Source organism: Cyrtonyx montezumae, unplaced genomic scaffold (genome assembly GCF_038088225.1).
Source record: "Cyrtonyx montezumae isolate F1298 unplaced genomic scaffold, pur_monq_1.0 scaffold_10, whole genome shotgun sequence".
Classification (NCBI taxonomy): Eukaryota; Metazoa; Chordata; class Aves; order Galliformes; family Odontophoridae; genus Cyrtonyx; species Cyrtonyx montezumae.
Genome location: NW_027071826.1, coordinates 37078212 through 37092770, shown reverse-complemented (window position 1 = coordinate 37092770; position 14559 = coordinate 37078212). Strand labels below are relative to the sequence as shown.

The following is a 14559-nucleotide window of genomic DNA, read 5'->3' as shown; positions in this document are numbered from 1 at the left end:
TAGCAACATCTCTCCGGGGATTTTCAAACAATGCAGCTGTTCATGAGAGATGAAGGGGCTGAGGGAGGGGAGAGGGAAAGGAGGAGAACTAATCCCATCTGCCATTAGGGATATTGCGGGGGGTGGGGAGCAGCCCGGTGAGTTCAGGGGATTCATGATTCTGCATGAATGGACGGCAGCATCACGGGAGCTGCGGCTTTCCCTGAATGGCAAAGAGCATCACGGGAAGCGGGCTGCTCCTAATCTTTTTGTGAATGATTCTTTTCCTTCAAATTGACACTACTTTTATGAATGGCTGTGGGGGCAAAATGCTGCAAAAGCCTTCTCTGGGTGTATGCAAAGCACTTAAGGAATGGGGTGGAATCTGGGCGCAGCAAACTTGAGGAATGCTTCAGCATTAAGCTGCTGTTTTGTCCTTTTGAAGTCCAAGAGGACATTGTACTGACGTTAATTAAGTGTAATTAATTTGGCTGGATGGAAGCAGAATTGTTCCTTCCATGAGGCGTTTTTAGTACTTACTTTCCTTTTCTGTTTCCAAGTGTGGTTGGTTATATGTATTTTTCCCATTCCATTAGGGAAGGAGATAAAAGCACATCAGAACGGTTTAAGAATGATTGAACTTGCAGTTCTCTTCTTGTTCACCCACACATTCTCTTTATGTTTGAAATACTGAATATTTAAAACATTTTATGGCATCAGAATTGAAAATGGAAATGAGGGGCAATAAAGAATTGGTTTGCTCGATCTGAAGCAACTCATTTACCATTTGCCTTAGGTGGGAAAATAGTGTCCTTGTCAGGCTGTACTTGGATGCTGTTGTGTATGTGTATTTCCTGATTTCAGCATTTTTTGGCTTCTGTGCAAATCTGTGTAATTTGTTTTCTTGCCATCTTCATGGTCCTTACGAACAAAACGTGCTGAATCATTTAAGAATTAATGTTGTCACCAGAAGTAGCTTAACATTACAAACTTCTTGAGCAGGTTGCGTTAAAATTCAAGGATTCCTCTTGAAGAAGCAAAATAGTTTCTGTGTAATATTAGCTACTTAAAATGTTGCCTTATAAAACCATAACTGATAGATTGGCAGTGTTTGATTGCTAATTCAGCCGTTTTCGATTTATTTTTTAAATCTTTTCTTTTTCTAGAGGAGAAGTACAAAGTGGAAACAAAAGTTATTGTGGCGGACTTTGGGGAGAGAGAAGACATTTACAACAGAATCAAAGCAGGACTGGAAGGCCTGGAGATCGGCGTTTTGGGTTTGTGTTCCATCTCTATAAATCCCTCACACTGTTTTGTCCCAGCCTGCTTACTGACTCGTTCACATTTGGAACTTTATTGAATGCAATTCACAAAAGCTGATGGCTTGCCTGGCTGAAACTACTTAACTGTGTCTCAAGTTGTTTTCTTGGCATCCTGATGGTATGCTGTGCAAGCCACTGCTTGCATGTGTGCTCAGGTTGTGGCAACAGAGGCTTATTGGGTGTCTTTGATGCATTGTTATGCAATTGTTAAAGGCTCCTTCAGCTCGTGACTGCATACACCGTTATGTGACCCAGTGTCATCTCAGAATCTGAGCTAACTCCAGATACTTAGGTTAAACTTTTCAGCAGAGCCCTTTGGGAGAACAGCTAACTTTTAATTAAGAGCTGTTGAAATTCATTCATTAGAATATAGCAGCAAGTAAATGACTCCTGCTTCAGAAGTTCTGAGCACATTCTGGTGGAGGTGGGGAGCTGCTGGTTTTCTGCTGGTGCGGCCTGTGGTTGCACAGTGCTGTAGGTGCCATGGGAGTCTTTGAGAAGACACAGTGATCCATCCAGGTGTGTTGCAGGGCATAGAGCTGAGGTGCCACAAGTCAAGAGCCACTGGCATAGAGTGATGTACTTGACTCTTGAACTGTGTGGCAAAGGCAGTTTCCTGTCAGTTCTGTGGTTTGTTCTGTAGGAACGCATATATACGTGTGCATAACCTATATTTCTACAGTTCTTCTGAATGGGGATGAGAGCTTGTGGTGCTAAACATAAGGCATGGCATTTTTATCAAGTCTTGTGGCTCAGATGCCTGCCAGTATATGTCATCTGTTGAAGTCACTTTGATGCTACAAAACTCATTTTACTAACCCGAAGTGCAGAAATCGGAACTAGGACTATGGTATTTTTTGAGTATTTCAAAATAAATTTGTCACATGTGATAATACAGAAGCTGAGCTTTGCTTCTAATAGATGCATCTTGTTTTATGATGTCTGTAAATAATGCCCCAAAATAGTATTCGTAAAAACTCAATTTAAAAATGCAGTTGTTAAACGATAAACTACAGAACATTCCCAAATATTTCTGACAGATTTGAGTGTATGCAACTCATGATGTCCAGTGCTTAATTACTATAAAAATTCAAATCTACCTAAAATTGCATAACAGTGACTGCCAGCATCTCCACAATTTGTTGCACGTAGAGTTGGTTGGCTCTGCATGCCTTCATTTTTTTTTCCTTCTGAAGGAAAGCATTTCCAAAGAAGCTTTGAGGATTAAAATTAATGTTTGCTCTTACTTGTCCTTAAGTAATTGTTAGAGAACTATGTGTGAGGTATGTATCCAAACTGAAAGAACTTCTTTGACTTTGTTAGACTATGACAAAGTTATGGTAATGCATGTACTCATGGAAATATGACTTTTTATAGGTTCTGGACACTAAAACAGTGAATGTATTTCAAGTTGTATAAGCTTACTACAGTAAAACATCATTCCTCAAGCACAGCCTGCTTTTATTTGCACTTTTATTTGCACATAGCACCAAAGTGCTCGAGAGTTGTGTACTCTCCAGCTGAGCTCTTTCACCACTGCCTTGTGGTGCTGGCTGGTGCAGGTTTATAGACATGCTTTTTTTCTATCTAAAATACGTTCACTACCAATTTTAGTAGGTCACATGCTAGAGTTCATCAGGTTATGCTATATGTAGGGCTTTTCTCTTTCCCTAGCTGTAGCTGCATCAACCAAAACCACTTGTCAGTGTGATTTTTTTCAGCACAGACTATGGGTACTCTGGAAAGGATGATATTTTAATTTTTGTAGCAGTTGATTTCATGCTTTATTGCCTTATATTTTGAGTACTGTAGCTTTTTTGTAATCTGGATTATAGGTTTTATTACTTTGCATTTTGCATGTTTTGGTGAGGAAGGAGTGGGTTTCAGTGAGAACAACCATGGGTGTTGGATTTTCATATTGCAGTGCATTTTCCTCTTTTGGTCTCATCTGGAACGATAGCTATGAGAACCCTTGGTGCTGAAGCACAATTGTTGGTGATATGGGAAATTATTTCTGAACCTTGCACTTAAACACAGGCATCTCCACCTATACAGCTGGAGATCAAGCTTCTGATTATATAGTTGCACAGAGTTGAACTAAAGTACTTACAGATTGGAATCCTTGTAAACTTCTTATTTGGAAGCTTCTTCTCACCCACGTATGGAGGCTAAAAGAGTTTGCATAATGTTTTTGCTGTGTGTTCAAAACAGCGTCTGTCAGTGACTTTGAACATGTGCTAGCTACAGCAATATGTTAAACAAGCAGAGGTGGGAAATCTTTCTTTCGTTCTTTTTAAATCTCTATGAGTCTCAGAAGGAGTTAGGGCTGGACAGTTAGCATACTCTGTTGTCATCCAGATCTTCTGAGGTAAAACGTGCCTTCACAAACTGCAAATCGATCTTTTGTTAAAAAAAATAAATAAAAAGAAATTAATAAATAAATCTGTTCCAAATTGCAGCAAAATATGATCTGGTAGAAAAATATGATAGTTAAGACTGTAAGGGTGCATTTTTGGGTGGCAGTTTCTAGTAGTTGGTGTGAATTTTGTGTAACTATCTCCGTAGCATGGATCATGTGCAGTGTGCTGGTTTTGGAAGGAACAACCAAGGGCAGTCCCAAAGCTCTACCACAGACTATAGCAAAAATCCTTTCCAGAGAGATGAACTGAAAAATAATTTAGGATAAAAATTAGGAAAATACCTTCTGGCTTGCTCTGAAAATAGTAAGATTGGACCTTCCTCCTTTTTAAAACTTTTCTTGCTAAATATAGCAAATGTCTGCTGGGAGTTTGCCAAACTCCCTGTAAACCTTTCTGAAGGTTGTCCAAAAGTTAAAATTTTAATCACAATCTGACTAATGAGCTAAGGGTTTCCATAAATACATGAAGTGATCTGGGCTAAAAGCGCTGTCGTTTGAGAGGATTCCTGAATGAACCTGTCCAACTTCTGCCAGAATCCCTTTTGCGTGTTGTCTGTATGTCTGGAATGTCTTGTGGTGCTTACGTACCCTTCAGGTTGGGTGTTAAAATGAGGGCTTTTGGCAGAGCTACAGGGGCTTTAAAAAAAAAACACCTCAAACCAAAACCCAACCTACCACATAAAAAAGGCATCAGTACCATGGAACCTTGTTTCTTACCCCACTGAATACTCTGCCCTAGAGGTGAATAGTGCTGCTGAGCATATAGAGCACTTCAGGATCCTCTGGGGTGTAAGACACTATATAAACGTAAAAACGTTGCCACAGCAACCAAATGTCACAAGTTTCACTTGCGTAAGATGAACAACAGATACTTAAGAAGTGGAGATCCCATTTGCTTGTTTTTGTTTTTGGTCTCCATACCAATATGCTTTATTAAGTTTGAAGAAACTGAGACTGCAGAGCCACATTGTTCTCCGGTGATACCAGAAGTTTAGTGCTACTTGGGTGAGGCTGGAGGATGAGCAGTGGGTTCTGGTCTTGGAATAAAACCTTGCCACTTGCAAGTGTTGCTCAGGAAAAAAAAACGGTTTTCAGTAATTAATGTATTCCCTCAGTTAATTTTAAATGCTGCCGGTGGGGAGGGGCTGTGCAGATGTGAGGAGCATGAGGCAGTGTGCTGCAGTGGATCTCTGTGTAGTGAGCTGCGAGCACAGGGAAGGCAAACCAGGAACGATTTCTAAAGGCAGAGACTGTCAAAAACACAGGCTGCTTAATGTACGCAGCCTGTCATTAATGTGATTTCTCCTCGCTGTGAGCCGTGCCTCCTTCCCCCAGCTTCTCCGGGAGCTCAGCGACTCCTGGGCTCTTGCTGCCACCTACTGTCCTCTGCGTGGCTCTTGCTGTCCTCTCTTTTGTCCTTCTTTTGGCTGCAGCACAGTTCCTTCTGAACACTCTCCTGGGCCAAAAAGCCCACACCATGCACGTTGTTTTTCTGCACTAACCTAAGACAGAAAAATTCCTCAGAGCATGTTCCTAGGCCGTGCTGAATCTGCACGCCTTGCAGCCCGTGGGGGAGGGGGCCAATGTCCAAAGTAAGTTTTGAAGGAACTTACTGCTGGGATGTTTCTTCTGCCCTGACTGTCCTGCCAGACACAGGGAGCTTTTCATGGTGCTGCAGGATGCTCAGGATGCCAGTGTTCAAACCACCCAAGAAGTGACATTCATGCATTTGGAATAGCTTGTGTTCTCGTTCCAGCATCGTGTGTGTACATGTGTATTTACTGTTAGGGAAACTTGACTGGAAGGGTTAAATAGTTCAAATGCAGCAGTTCAAGAGTACTGCAGAGCACCAGTGATCAAATGTTTGAAGCAATTTAAATAAAAACTTCTTGCTTTAATTTCAGTAAACAATGTGGGAATTTCATATTCTTATCCGGAATACTTCATTGATGTTCCAGACCTCGATAAAGTGAGTGATTTTTTTTCTTTTCAGTTACTTTACAGTGTTCTCAATGTTTGCTCTCACTACTTAATGGATAAGGCAAAAGTATTTAGGTTTGGTCAAAGTACCCCCAAAAAAGCAAAGTTTTCTGGTTAGAAAGTGTTCCAGGGTTCTTAGGGGTTTGCATAAGCAGCTTGGCATGACAGAGATGATGACAGGCCCAGTTTTTGTGCAGTGTTTTTAGCATGTACAACGAAGAATTGTGGAAGAGTGTGTTTCTATTTCAGGTGCTCTGGAGTCAGCGTGTGAGTCCCAATCTTTTCCTGATCTCTACTGGCTGTTGTTTTGAGCTGCTTTGGCACCTGGGGTGGTCCTATAAGATATTGAAGGTGTATAACTTCGTGACTGGAAGCTGCCTACTCCAGAACATTGGTTGTAAACTTAAGTAGGGTCAGATGATACATTTTGTACTGTAGAAACAGTTGTGGTTGACTTGAGTACTTTGTAATCATTGGTTTTGAACACTTCCACCACGACTTTGTTTACAAACTCCATGTAGCTGACTGTATCCATTGTGGGTTTGTGTTCTCTGCTTCAGTGTTAGTGAGTATATCCCTTTGGGCTTTTGTTTTGTTTACCATCAACTAAACTTCAGAATACTCTCAGCAAAAAAACGAACAAAAAACAACCAGACAACTTAAGTGACTAAAACAGTGTTATAAAATGGTGAACAGCAAAATATAAACATGAATATGTGAACATATGTCTGAAATACCAGAATTCACTAAAGTTCACAAATAGTGCAAATGATGTGAGGAAATGCAGTGGCAGTGTGATATGGCTATATTCCTTATTAGTGAGAGTCTCTAGTCAGAAATGAAATTAGACCAAAGCAATTCAGAGAGTGCTTTGAAAGTCTGTCACAGCTCCTGATACTGAAGCAAGAAGGTATGGAGTAAAGCTAAATGTGGATGTAGAAGAGTAAGGTTTAATTTATCCCAGCAGTTGCAACCCAGGCAGCATGTAAATGTTGTTCAAATAACTTAAAACAGAGCATAATGCAAATCTTTGTTTTCTTGCAGACAATCGATCAAATGATCAACATTAACATCATGTCTGTTTGTAAGGTAAGCACCTTGCTGCCAACGCTTATTCCTGAAATCTTAATTCAGACCCAGTAAGCAAATTCACATTCAGTTGTCCAAAGCATTACTTTCACCTGTGTGACCACAGATTCACTTTATATCTTAGTGCAAGTTACAATTCACGATGCTTGTAGCAGATTATTCAGGTTGGTGTTGAAATACAATTTGTTACAAGGATAATTCTTAGCTATTTAGAAGAGCATGATACACAAGACAGTGCTTCTTCATGTTTATTGTTCTGGTCCTTCCTGTAAATCTTCACTTCTCCTTCTGTGTATGTGTTCCTTGAGGTAAGCACCCTGTCCACTGCACATGTAAGGCTTTCATACACTGTTGTGAGAAAGCATTGTTGTACTTACTGTGAAATGGAAACCAAAATTTACAGAAGTGTGTGGTAACTTTTGAAATAAGATGCTTTCCCTTTTTGATGTTTTTGTTGTTGTTGGAAGGAAATGAACAGCACTTCGGGCTAAACAGTGTAACTGTTGCCTTTATTAAAATGAGGATCATTCAAGAAAGTTTTTCATCCTGATATTTCAAAGCTGAATCGTGGCCAGAGCTAATGGCAGCTGCTTAACATGACATAGGGAGTCAATTACTGTGTTAGCAGACAATGCTGCAGAAACTCCTTGTGATTATACACTGCTAAGCCTCGACTTTCTCTTCTGCATGATAAAAAGTTTGCATGCCCCAGTAGCTGAGGGTTAACTTTTTGCCTCCAAGCAAAACGTTAGGTGCTTCAAAGGTGACTTGTAAGATTTTACTTGCTTGCAGCTGCTCTGATGAGGTCAAGTACTGAATTCATTCAGTGTGGTGCTTTCAGGGAGCCAAAAATGTCTTGTTGCTGTATGAGCAGGCTCAGGACATCTGAAAATAAGCCCTCTCTAGGATTTGTATACCTCGTTTGAACAATAGCCAACAGTGAAAAGTGCAACCCTTGCATGACTGAATGGTATTGTTGATATCAGTGTGTGCTGCTCTCACTTTGCCATGTATTTATGTGGCACATTAGAATGACTTGTTACGAAGCTAGAAATGTTATTACAGTGGTTCTTCTGCAACTTTTCTGCTTAAAAGCACAGCAAACCCGACGAGCACACCTTTCTGTTAACTGAGGTTTGTGGCCCATGGGTCTTGCTGTGCACCTTCAAGATTTGCACCAGGGAAGGCAGTTTTTAGTGAGCACCTTTTACAGTTTCTCTTACAGCAGCCATTTAGCAGACATCCCTCCCGCCTGCCATTGTTAATGCAATTACACCAGGTGTAGTCTGCAAACTGCTACGGTGTGACATCTGTGCTGTGCCAGCAGAGGGAGTGCACTATTCAGTGATTATAGAATTTGGGGTGTCAGTCCTCCTGGAAATGTTTTGTGACAACAGGACAGTTACAGCTGAGCTACTTTTTCTGAAGAGGATGTACTGCCATAATTTGAGGTCTGCTTTATTGGGTGTGTGCCTAAAATTCTAGAGATGCAGCCGGATTATCTTTGTTTCCAGAATGAAGCAGTGCTGCTTTGTGGCTTGTTTCTCTGTGTTTATAATCAGTGATGTTCAACTGCAGTTAGCAAATGAATGATTTCATTTCTGGTAGAATTTGTGGAGTGTCAGCCTCTTCACGTTGTAATGTGGCTGTCCCCACACATGTAAAACTTACCTAGTTCCACGAGATAGTGTGCGTTAGTGTTTTGTCGCTTGTTTGAAAACTTTTCTTGACCATGCTCAGCTCATGCTACTGAGTGTAATCGCAGTCTGAACATAATCTTCCAGGCTTGAAAATGTTCTTCTTGCATGAGCCTGTTGTGTAATTAAACAGTAGGCATGCCAGATGCTTACTGTTTTGGGGAGAGGAACACATTAGAGATATGTACCATCTGTAAGTCTTTTTTTCTTTCTTTCTTTCTTTTTTTAGGAGAACCCATAGAAATAAAGTGATTTTAGGAAAAATCGTTACTTAAATATTTGGGACAGATTCCCATGAACATTTAGTTTGGTGTTTTATGGAGATATCGCCATATCACTTCTTTTCCAGGAGGATATGTGTCTTGGGTTGTTTTTTTGTTTGTTTTTTTTTTAAATAAAGTAAATCTCCCTTTTTGCATGATAGAATCACAAAGTTCAGGATGGAAGAGAAGACTAGATTAAACAAGGGAGAGGAAGGTCTGCTGAAGATACGAGGGTACAGAAGAGGCAAAGCAGGTTTTGCTGGTACCTGTCAGTGTCTCCAGGTTGTCATCAGAGATGTCACATAAATTGTCCTCTCTTATATTCTAAAACCTCTCTATTCATTTTCATGCCTTTGGAACAAAACCTTAACAATACTTAAAACGAAGCAGTATCTCTTGTCTTTGTAAACTGCACCACAGCAACACCTTTGTTGGATACCATATATTTTTGGCACACATGTCAAATAACTTCAATTCTAGCTAAATTAGTACTTAGGCTCAAAGTGAGAAAGCTGTGGTGTTCAGCAGAAAGTGTTAAGGTGTGTTCTGTTACCACAAGTGTGGGCATTTCTGAAGGGTGGCACTTGTTCACCACTTCTCTTCTGACCCATTGAATTTCCTAGGGGATAATAATCATGTAGGAGGGGTTACACTAAGACAGAAGATGCCATCTTCATCTCACAGGATAAATTCCCATTGTTTTGCTATTTAGTCTTTTTTTTTTTTCCAGTAGTGAAGTTTCCAATGCAATGTAACTTGCCTTAATGTTTGTGAACATATATCCTGTCACAAATACTGAATGTGTGAGAAACAAATGGTGAGCGTGTTGTTTCTGTTTGCAGTATCACAGTATGCTAATGGCATTGGGAGTGTGGCATAAACGTGTGCTCTGAAAAATGAGTGGAACAAAGTAGTTGAGGGGGTGCTGGCTTAGCGCTTGATTAAGCAAGGAGCTGAATTGGTTTGAAAGCCATTATGTTGTAGGGGGAATGTGGTTTTTAGTCCTGCAGGCCAGACTTCAGTTGGAAATAGGCATTACTGGAGGAAGGAGGAGGGAGGGTAAATTACATACATGAACATGCCTTGGTGTCTGTGCTAATCTTTGCCTTTGTCACCTTATTTATGTTCTCAACTGAGTGTTAAATACAAAAGGACAAGACAAAATAAAGTCCCACAAGATAAAGATTTTTAATCATTACTGTACTTGAGAGTCTTGCAATTTGCTCAAAACTTCAAAAAACATGAATGCTCTAAGTTGAACTGAGATCTGATGTCGGCTGCCTCTTAGTGGAAAGGAAAGGTGTATTCCACCAAGTTGTGAATACCTGGCAAGATACGTGAACAACTCTGAGCAATATCAGAGAAGTCTAAAGTGGAGTTTGGGGGATAAACAAACAGCAAGCTATGCAAAACTGAAAGGAGGAGGAGCAGCTAGTCTGTCTGAGAAATGGGAAAAGTTCTTTTGTTGACGTGTACATAGAATGGTTGCATTTCATTTGTTGTGTGTTGGAAAGGATTCTAGCAAGTAGAACATCATTCTGAGGGAAGTGGTAACACTGGCTTTTGAGAAGAGATGTCTGTGTGTGTCTACCTTACCTCTGGTTAAGGGGTAACATTTATGTTTATATTCAAAGTCATAGTGGAAGGGGGAGCTGATGACTTAGCCCAGAACATAATGCAGGTTTGTAGCAGAGAAGTGCAGCTGCCAATACTTGGAAGAGAATTAAGTGTACTGTGAAGGTGCCTGTGAGTATCATTGAAATGGTCCTGAGGGAGAAATTAGATGCTGCAGTTTCCCACCTTGCTGACTTTGAACCTAAGAGCATGATACACAGCCAACTGGGACAAGAGAAATGCATCTGTGATAAATACATTCCAGCAATGGTGAAAGAAACACTTAGGATTTTTCTTCTGAGTATGAGCAACACAGTGAAATTTAGGAAAACCTAGAGTTATGTGTTGGGTGCTGGGTTTTATTTTTTCTTTTTTTCTTTTCTTTTCTTTTCTTTTTTTTTTTTTTTGTAGATTTGGGGTTAAGACAAATACAGATTCCTCGTCTTCTCATCTTGAAAGCAGAAAGGGAGGGAAAATACTCAGTTGGGGAACTGTACTTGAAAACTGGACACTGAAAGTTCAGTGTCTCTCCTAGAAATGTTCAGCAAAAAGTCACTGACAGCGGTCAGGGCTTGCAGCATATTAAGTTTATAGTTCTTGTTATTTAAGTTTATAGTTCTTGTTATATATCCTGTATCCCTTGTTGCTTACTGACTTTGCTACATGGATTATTGCATTATTTTCCGTATAACTGACATTAGTTTTACCTCAAGTCAAAGGAGGATGGTTTGTGTTTGTAAAAACTGGCAGGTATGAGCTGCATTGAGGAATTATTTTTGAGAGATATGCATTATAAGAACTTCATATAGATGCTGATAATAGCTTTCATGATCAGTTTAACTAATAGTGCAGGAATACAGTTCCCTAGTTCTTCTACAGCGACCGTGTCAGCTACCTGTGAGGTGGCTGAGTATTTGCGAGTCCCCTGTCTGAGTACCAAGTTCTCTTACAGTAACTTTGCTGCAGTTCATTATACCTTTCAGAAGTGAAAAGAGTGACTTGCAGATGTAACATCTTACTATAGAATGATTTGTTGCTGAATATAGCTGAATATAGAACAGTGGCATTAGCTATCTGGCTTTGCATGGCAATGATGTGGCACATAAGATGTGAAAGATGACTTAGAACAATTATGTCAGTTTTACCTCCTGTTTGTAGCAGTCTAAGGTCAATATCACCTTAAAGATGTTTTAAACTTTACAAACTGTAATTCTTCCCTTAGCTCTGCTCCTTTGCTGTTGCTTCAAAAACAGAGTGGGAAAAGGCTGCAGGTTAGTGATAACTAAGAATGGGAGAATTTTTTTTTCTTAAGAAATAACACTGGAAATGCATTGTTACAACTTGATTTGTTGGTCCTCTAATAGGAGCTTTAAAAGTTATACCAGTTTCAGAAAGGAAATGTAGCCATATGGCTGTATACCTTCGCATTTGAAAAGAGGAATTTCTGCTCCTTCAGACTGAAATTAATTTCCTTTTTCTTTACTTTTTTTCCCCAAAAAATTATAAGGTGGAAGATATCTGGAAATACAGAGTGGACAGCGCAAACAGTACTTGCCAGACATGTAATAAATGCATTTGCAGATGTGTGGACGTCAGGAACTGACAGACACATTTAAAATAACAATGGACTGGTTCTATTAAATCTCTGCCTTAAGTTAGTTGTTTGTAATAAGCTTCCTGGAAAAGTTATGAGGTAGGGGTCTGTGTGTGAAACAAGTTGACTTAATAAAAACAAGGGCTGTATTATTTTTATCTAGCAGAACAAAGGAGCAAGGCACCAAACTATATGGTAGTGTTATTTACAGGTTTTTCTGTGTATATGTAAAATTATTGAAAAACGAGCAGAAAGACACGAACTACTAGTGTTCCACAGTTGTGTGCTAAATGTTATACCCATCTATGCAAACCATAAAGTACTGACAACTTCTGACACTAGGAAGTCTGTCTTGAGCAGATTTTTCTGGCATGCACGTGCACATACATTCTCACTCAGCTCTAACTCAAGCTTTTAGAAAGAAATAAGTAATCTGTTTGGATGAGTAGACAGTTCTTCTATGAATTAGTTTCTGGCTACTGTGTCCGAAGTTACCCTAGTGTTCAGACTCTTGGAGCTTTCATGGGTTCAACTGCAGCACGTTTTTCAGTGAAAATGAGCATTTCATTCAGAGAAACTTATCTGAAGAGAGCTGGGGTGATCTCAATATCCACCAGCCAAAGGCAATCTTCTTAGGGTAGTTCCCAACCTCTCCTTTAGGTTTTACCACTTCCTCCTTTCTTTATCGGATTGCTTTCAGAGAAAGAAGCATTCCCATAGAGTTCTCCCATGTCCCACACACTAATTCCTGTGGACTCAGACTTGCAGTGCTTTAGTATTTATTAAATTGACATCACTACAGAACTGTATATCCATGAATCAGACCAAGCCAAAAATTTGGATTCTTTATCTGGGACACATGTTCAGTTCTAGATCTGTTGTTGTTGAACTGCCTGTTTTGTTATGGCATGTCTGAAGTTACAGCTCTTGAAGTTCAAGAAGCGTTTAGATGAGGTGCTAAGGGATTTGATTTAGTAGCTGGGTAGGGATAGTGATAGGAGGATGGTTGGACTAGATGATCTTGTAGGTCCTTTCCAACCTTATGAACCTATGAACCTATAAGTTAAGGATGTTAACCACTTTGGCTCTTTTGGATAAAGATCATGCAAGCAATTATTGGACTCAATCGTTAGTGGTAAAAATACATTTCTGCTAAGGCTTGTTTTCTTTGAATTAATGCTGGAGCCATTTTATGTGTGTGTACATTATAGAGAATTGCCAGATATTCTGAAAATGCCTACAGAATGCTTTACCAGCATTTTTACAGTAGTGCTCTTGCATTACTGGAACAGCCTGAGTATGAACTTGGCTGGGTGAGGTGAGACTGACTCAAAGATCTGTCTTCTGTTACTTAATTCTTTACTAAAAAAACCAACCAAACAAACAGTATTTCTATTACACAAAGATAGAGAATATTTGTGTATCTCTTTTGACACGTTGCCAGACATAAATGCAGGCAGGAAAAAGTTTTGCCTTTTTTGACAGATTTTTGAAGTTCTCTCAGAATATTCATTTTAATGGAAACAAATGGAGGCAATGTTGAGTATGAAATCTAGTTTTGGCATTGGTGTTTTTTTGAAGGTGCGGGTTTGCTTGCCCATCCTGCTGAACTTTGGACACAGATGGTGTAACACAAAGCTACAGGGGAAGAGTGTGATTTCCATTTGTGTTGTGTACCTATTATGGTGTCTCAGCTGTCATTGGCTTCATCATTTCTTAATTTGTATCAATCAAACATTAATCGCTGTAGCTTTTTTGTGTGTACTCTCATTCAGATATGAGTAGTGACCAGAAGTTTTGTTGTACACTAAGAGCTGTCTGGTGGCTTGCAGTTGGGATTCAGGCCCTGAGTGCATTTGTGGGGACTTGTCTAAAGTTACAAACATGGTGCTCTCTGTATTACAACTGGAGCTGCTGTGCTAATTTTTCAAACCATTTTTGGCTTGCCTAAGGGGAGGCAATTACGGTTCACATCCACATGTCAATCTGTGAAAACTGTATGCAGCATTATCTTACCCTGACAGACAAGAAGCAGTATGCAACTTTTTGCTGACAGATCTGTGGTAGAGATCATAAAGCTTGTACCAAATAAAAGATCTGCCATTCTTGAGCTAGTCTTAAAGACAACCAGAATCATTCATTTTCCTTTAATATTAAAATAGGTATTTTCACATTTCTTTATGAGTATTAGTATGTGAGAAAGCTCATGCTTAGAGTTGGTTTTGAGGTTGCATCTAAAAAAAAATTCATCTAAGTTTGGGTCAGTGCTTTGTTTCCCTTTCTGGAGCTGCTGGGTCTGTGGTAGGGAAGCTTGTTTTAGGATTACAGCTCCAGAGGATCTTTCAGCTGGGTTATGGATGGATTGCTCATGGCCATGATGAAGGCAGGATCACCAGAGCAGTGGGGAAGTGTGGAAAAATTTTCTTAGTGCAAACACCTCTGTAATCAGCAAACTAAGGTTCTAGTCTCTTAAATGCTTTCTGTATGCAACGTAATATTTATAGCAAGCTGCCATATTCTGGTCTACTCACTGAAGCAGCACCCTGTAAGCTCGTTTTCTGTGTGCTTGTTACAGTAATACTCTTACACAAAGGCAGCCCTT

General features: G+C 39.8%; 1 protein-coding gene across 1 annotated transcript in view; it reads left to right on the top strand.

Annotated features, from left to right (window-relative positions):
• Nucleotides 1-14559, top strand: part of HSD17B12 (hydroxysteroid 17-beta dehydrogenase 12) — a 69944-nt gene that overhangs the window by 39589 nt on the left and 15796 nt on the right. The window contains 3 exon segments of the mRNA XM_065754953.1: nt 1146-1256; nt 5625-5689; nt 6745-6789. Coding sequence (XP_065611025.1) covers nt 1146-1256; nt 5625-5689; nt 6745-6789 — 221 coding nt within the window.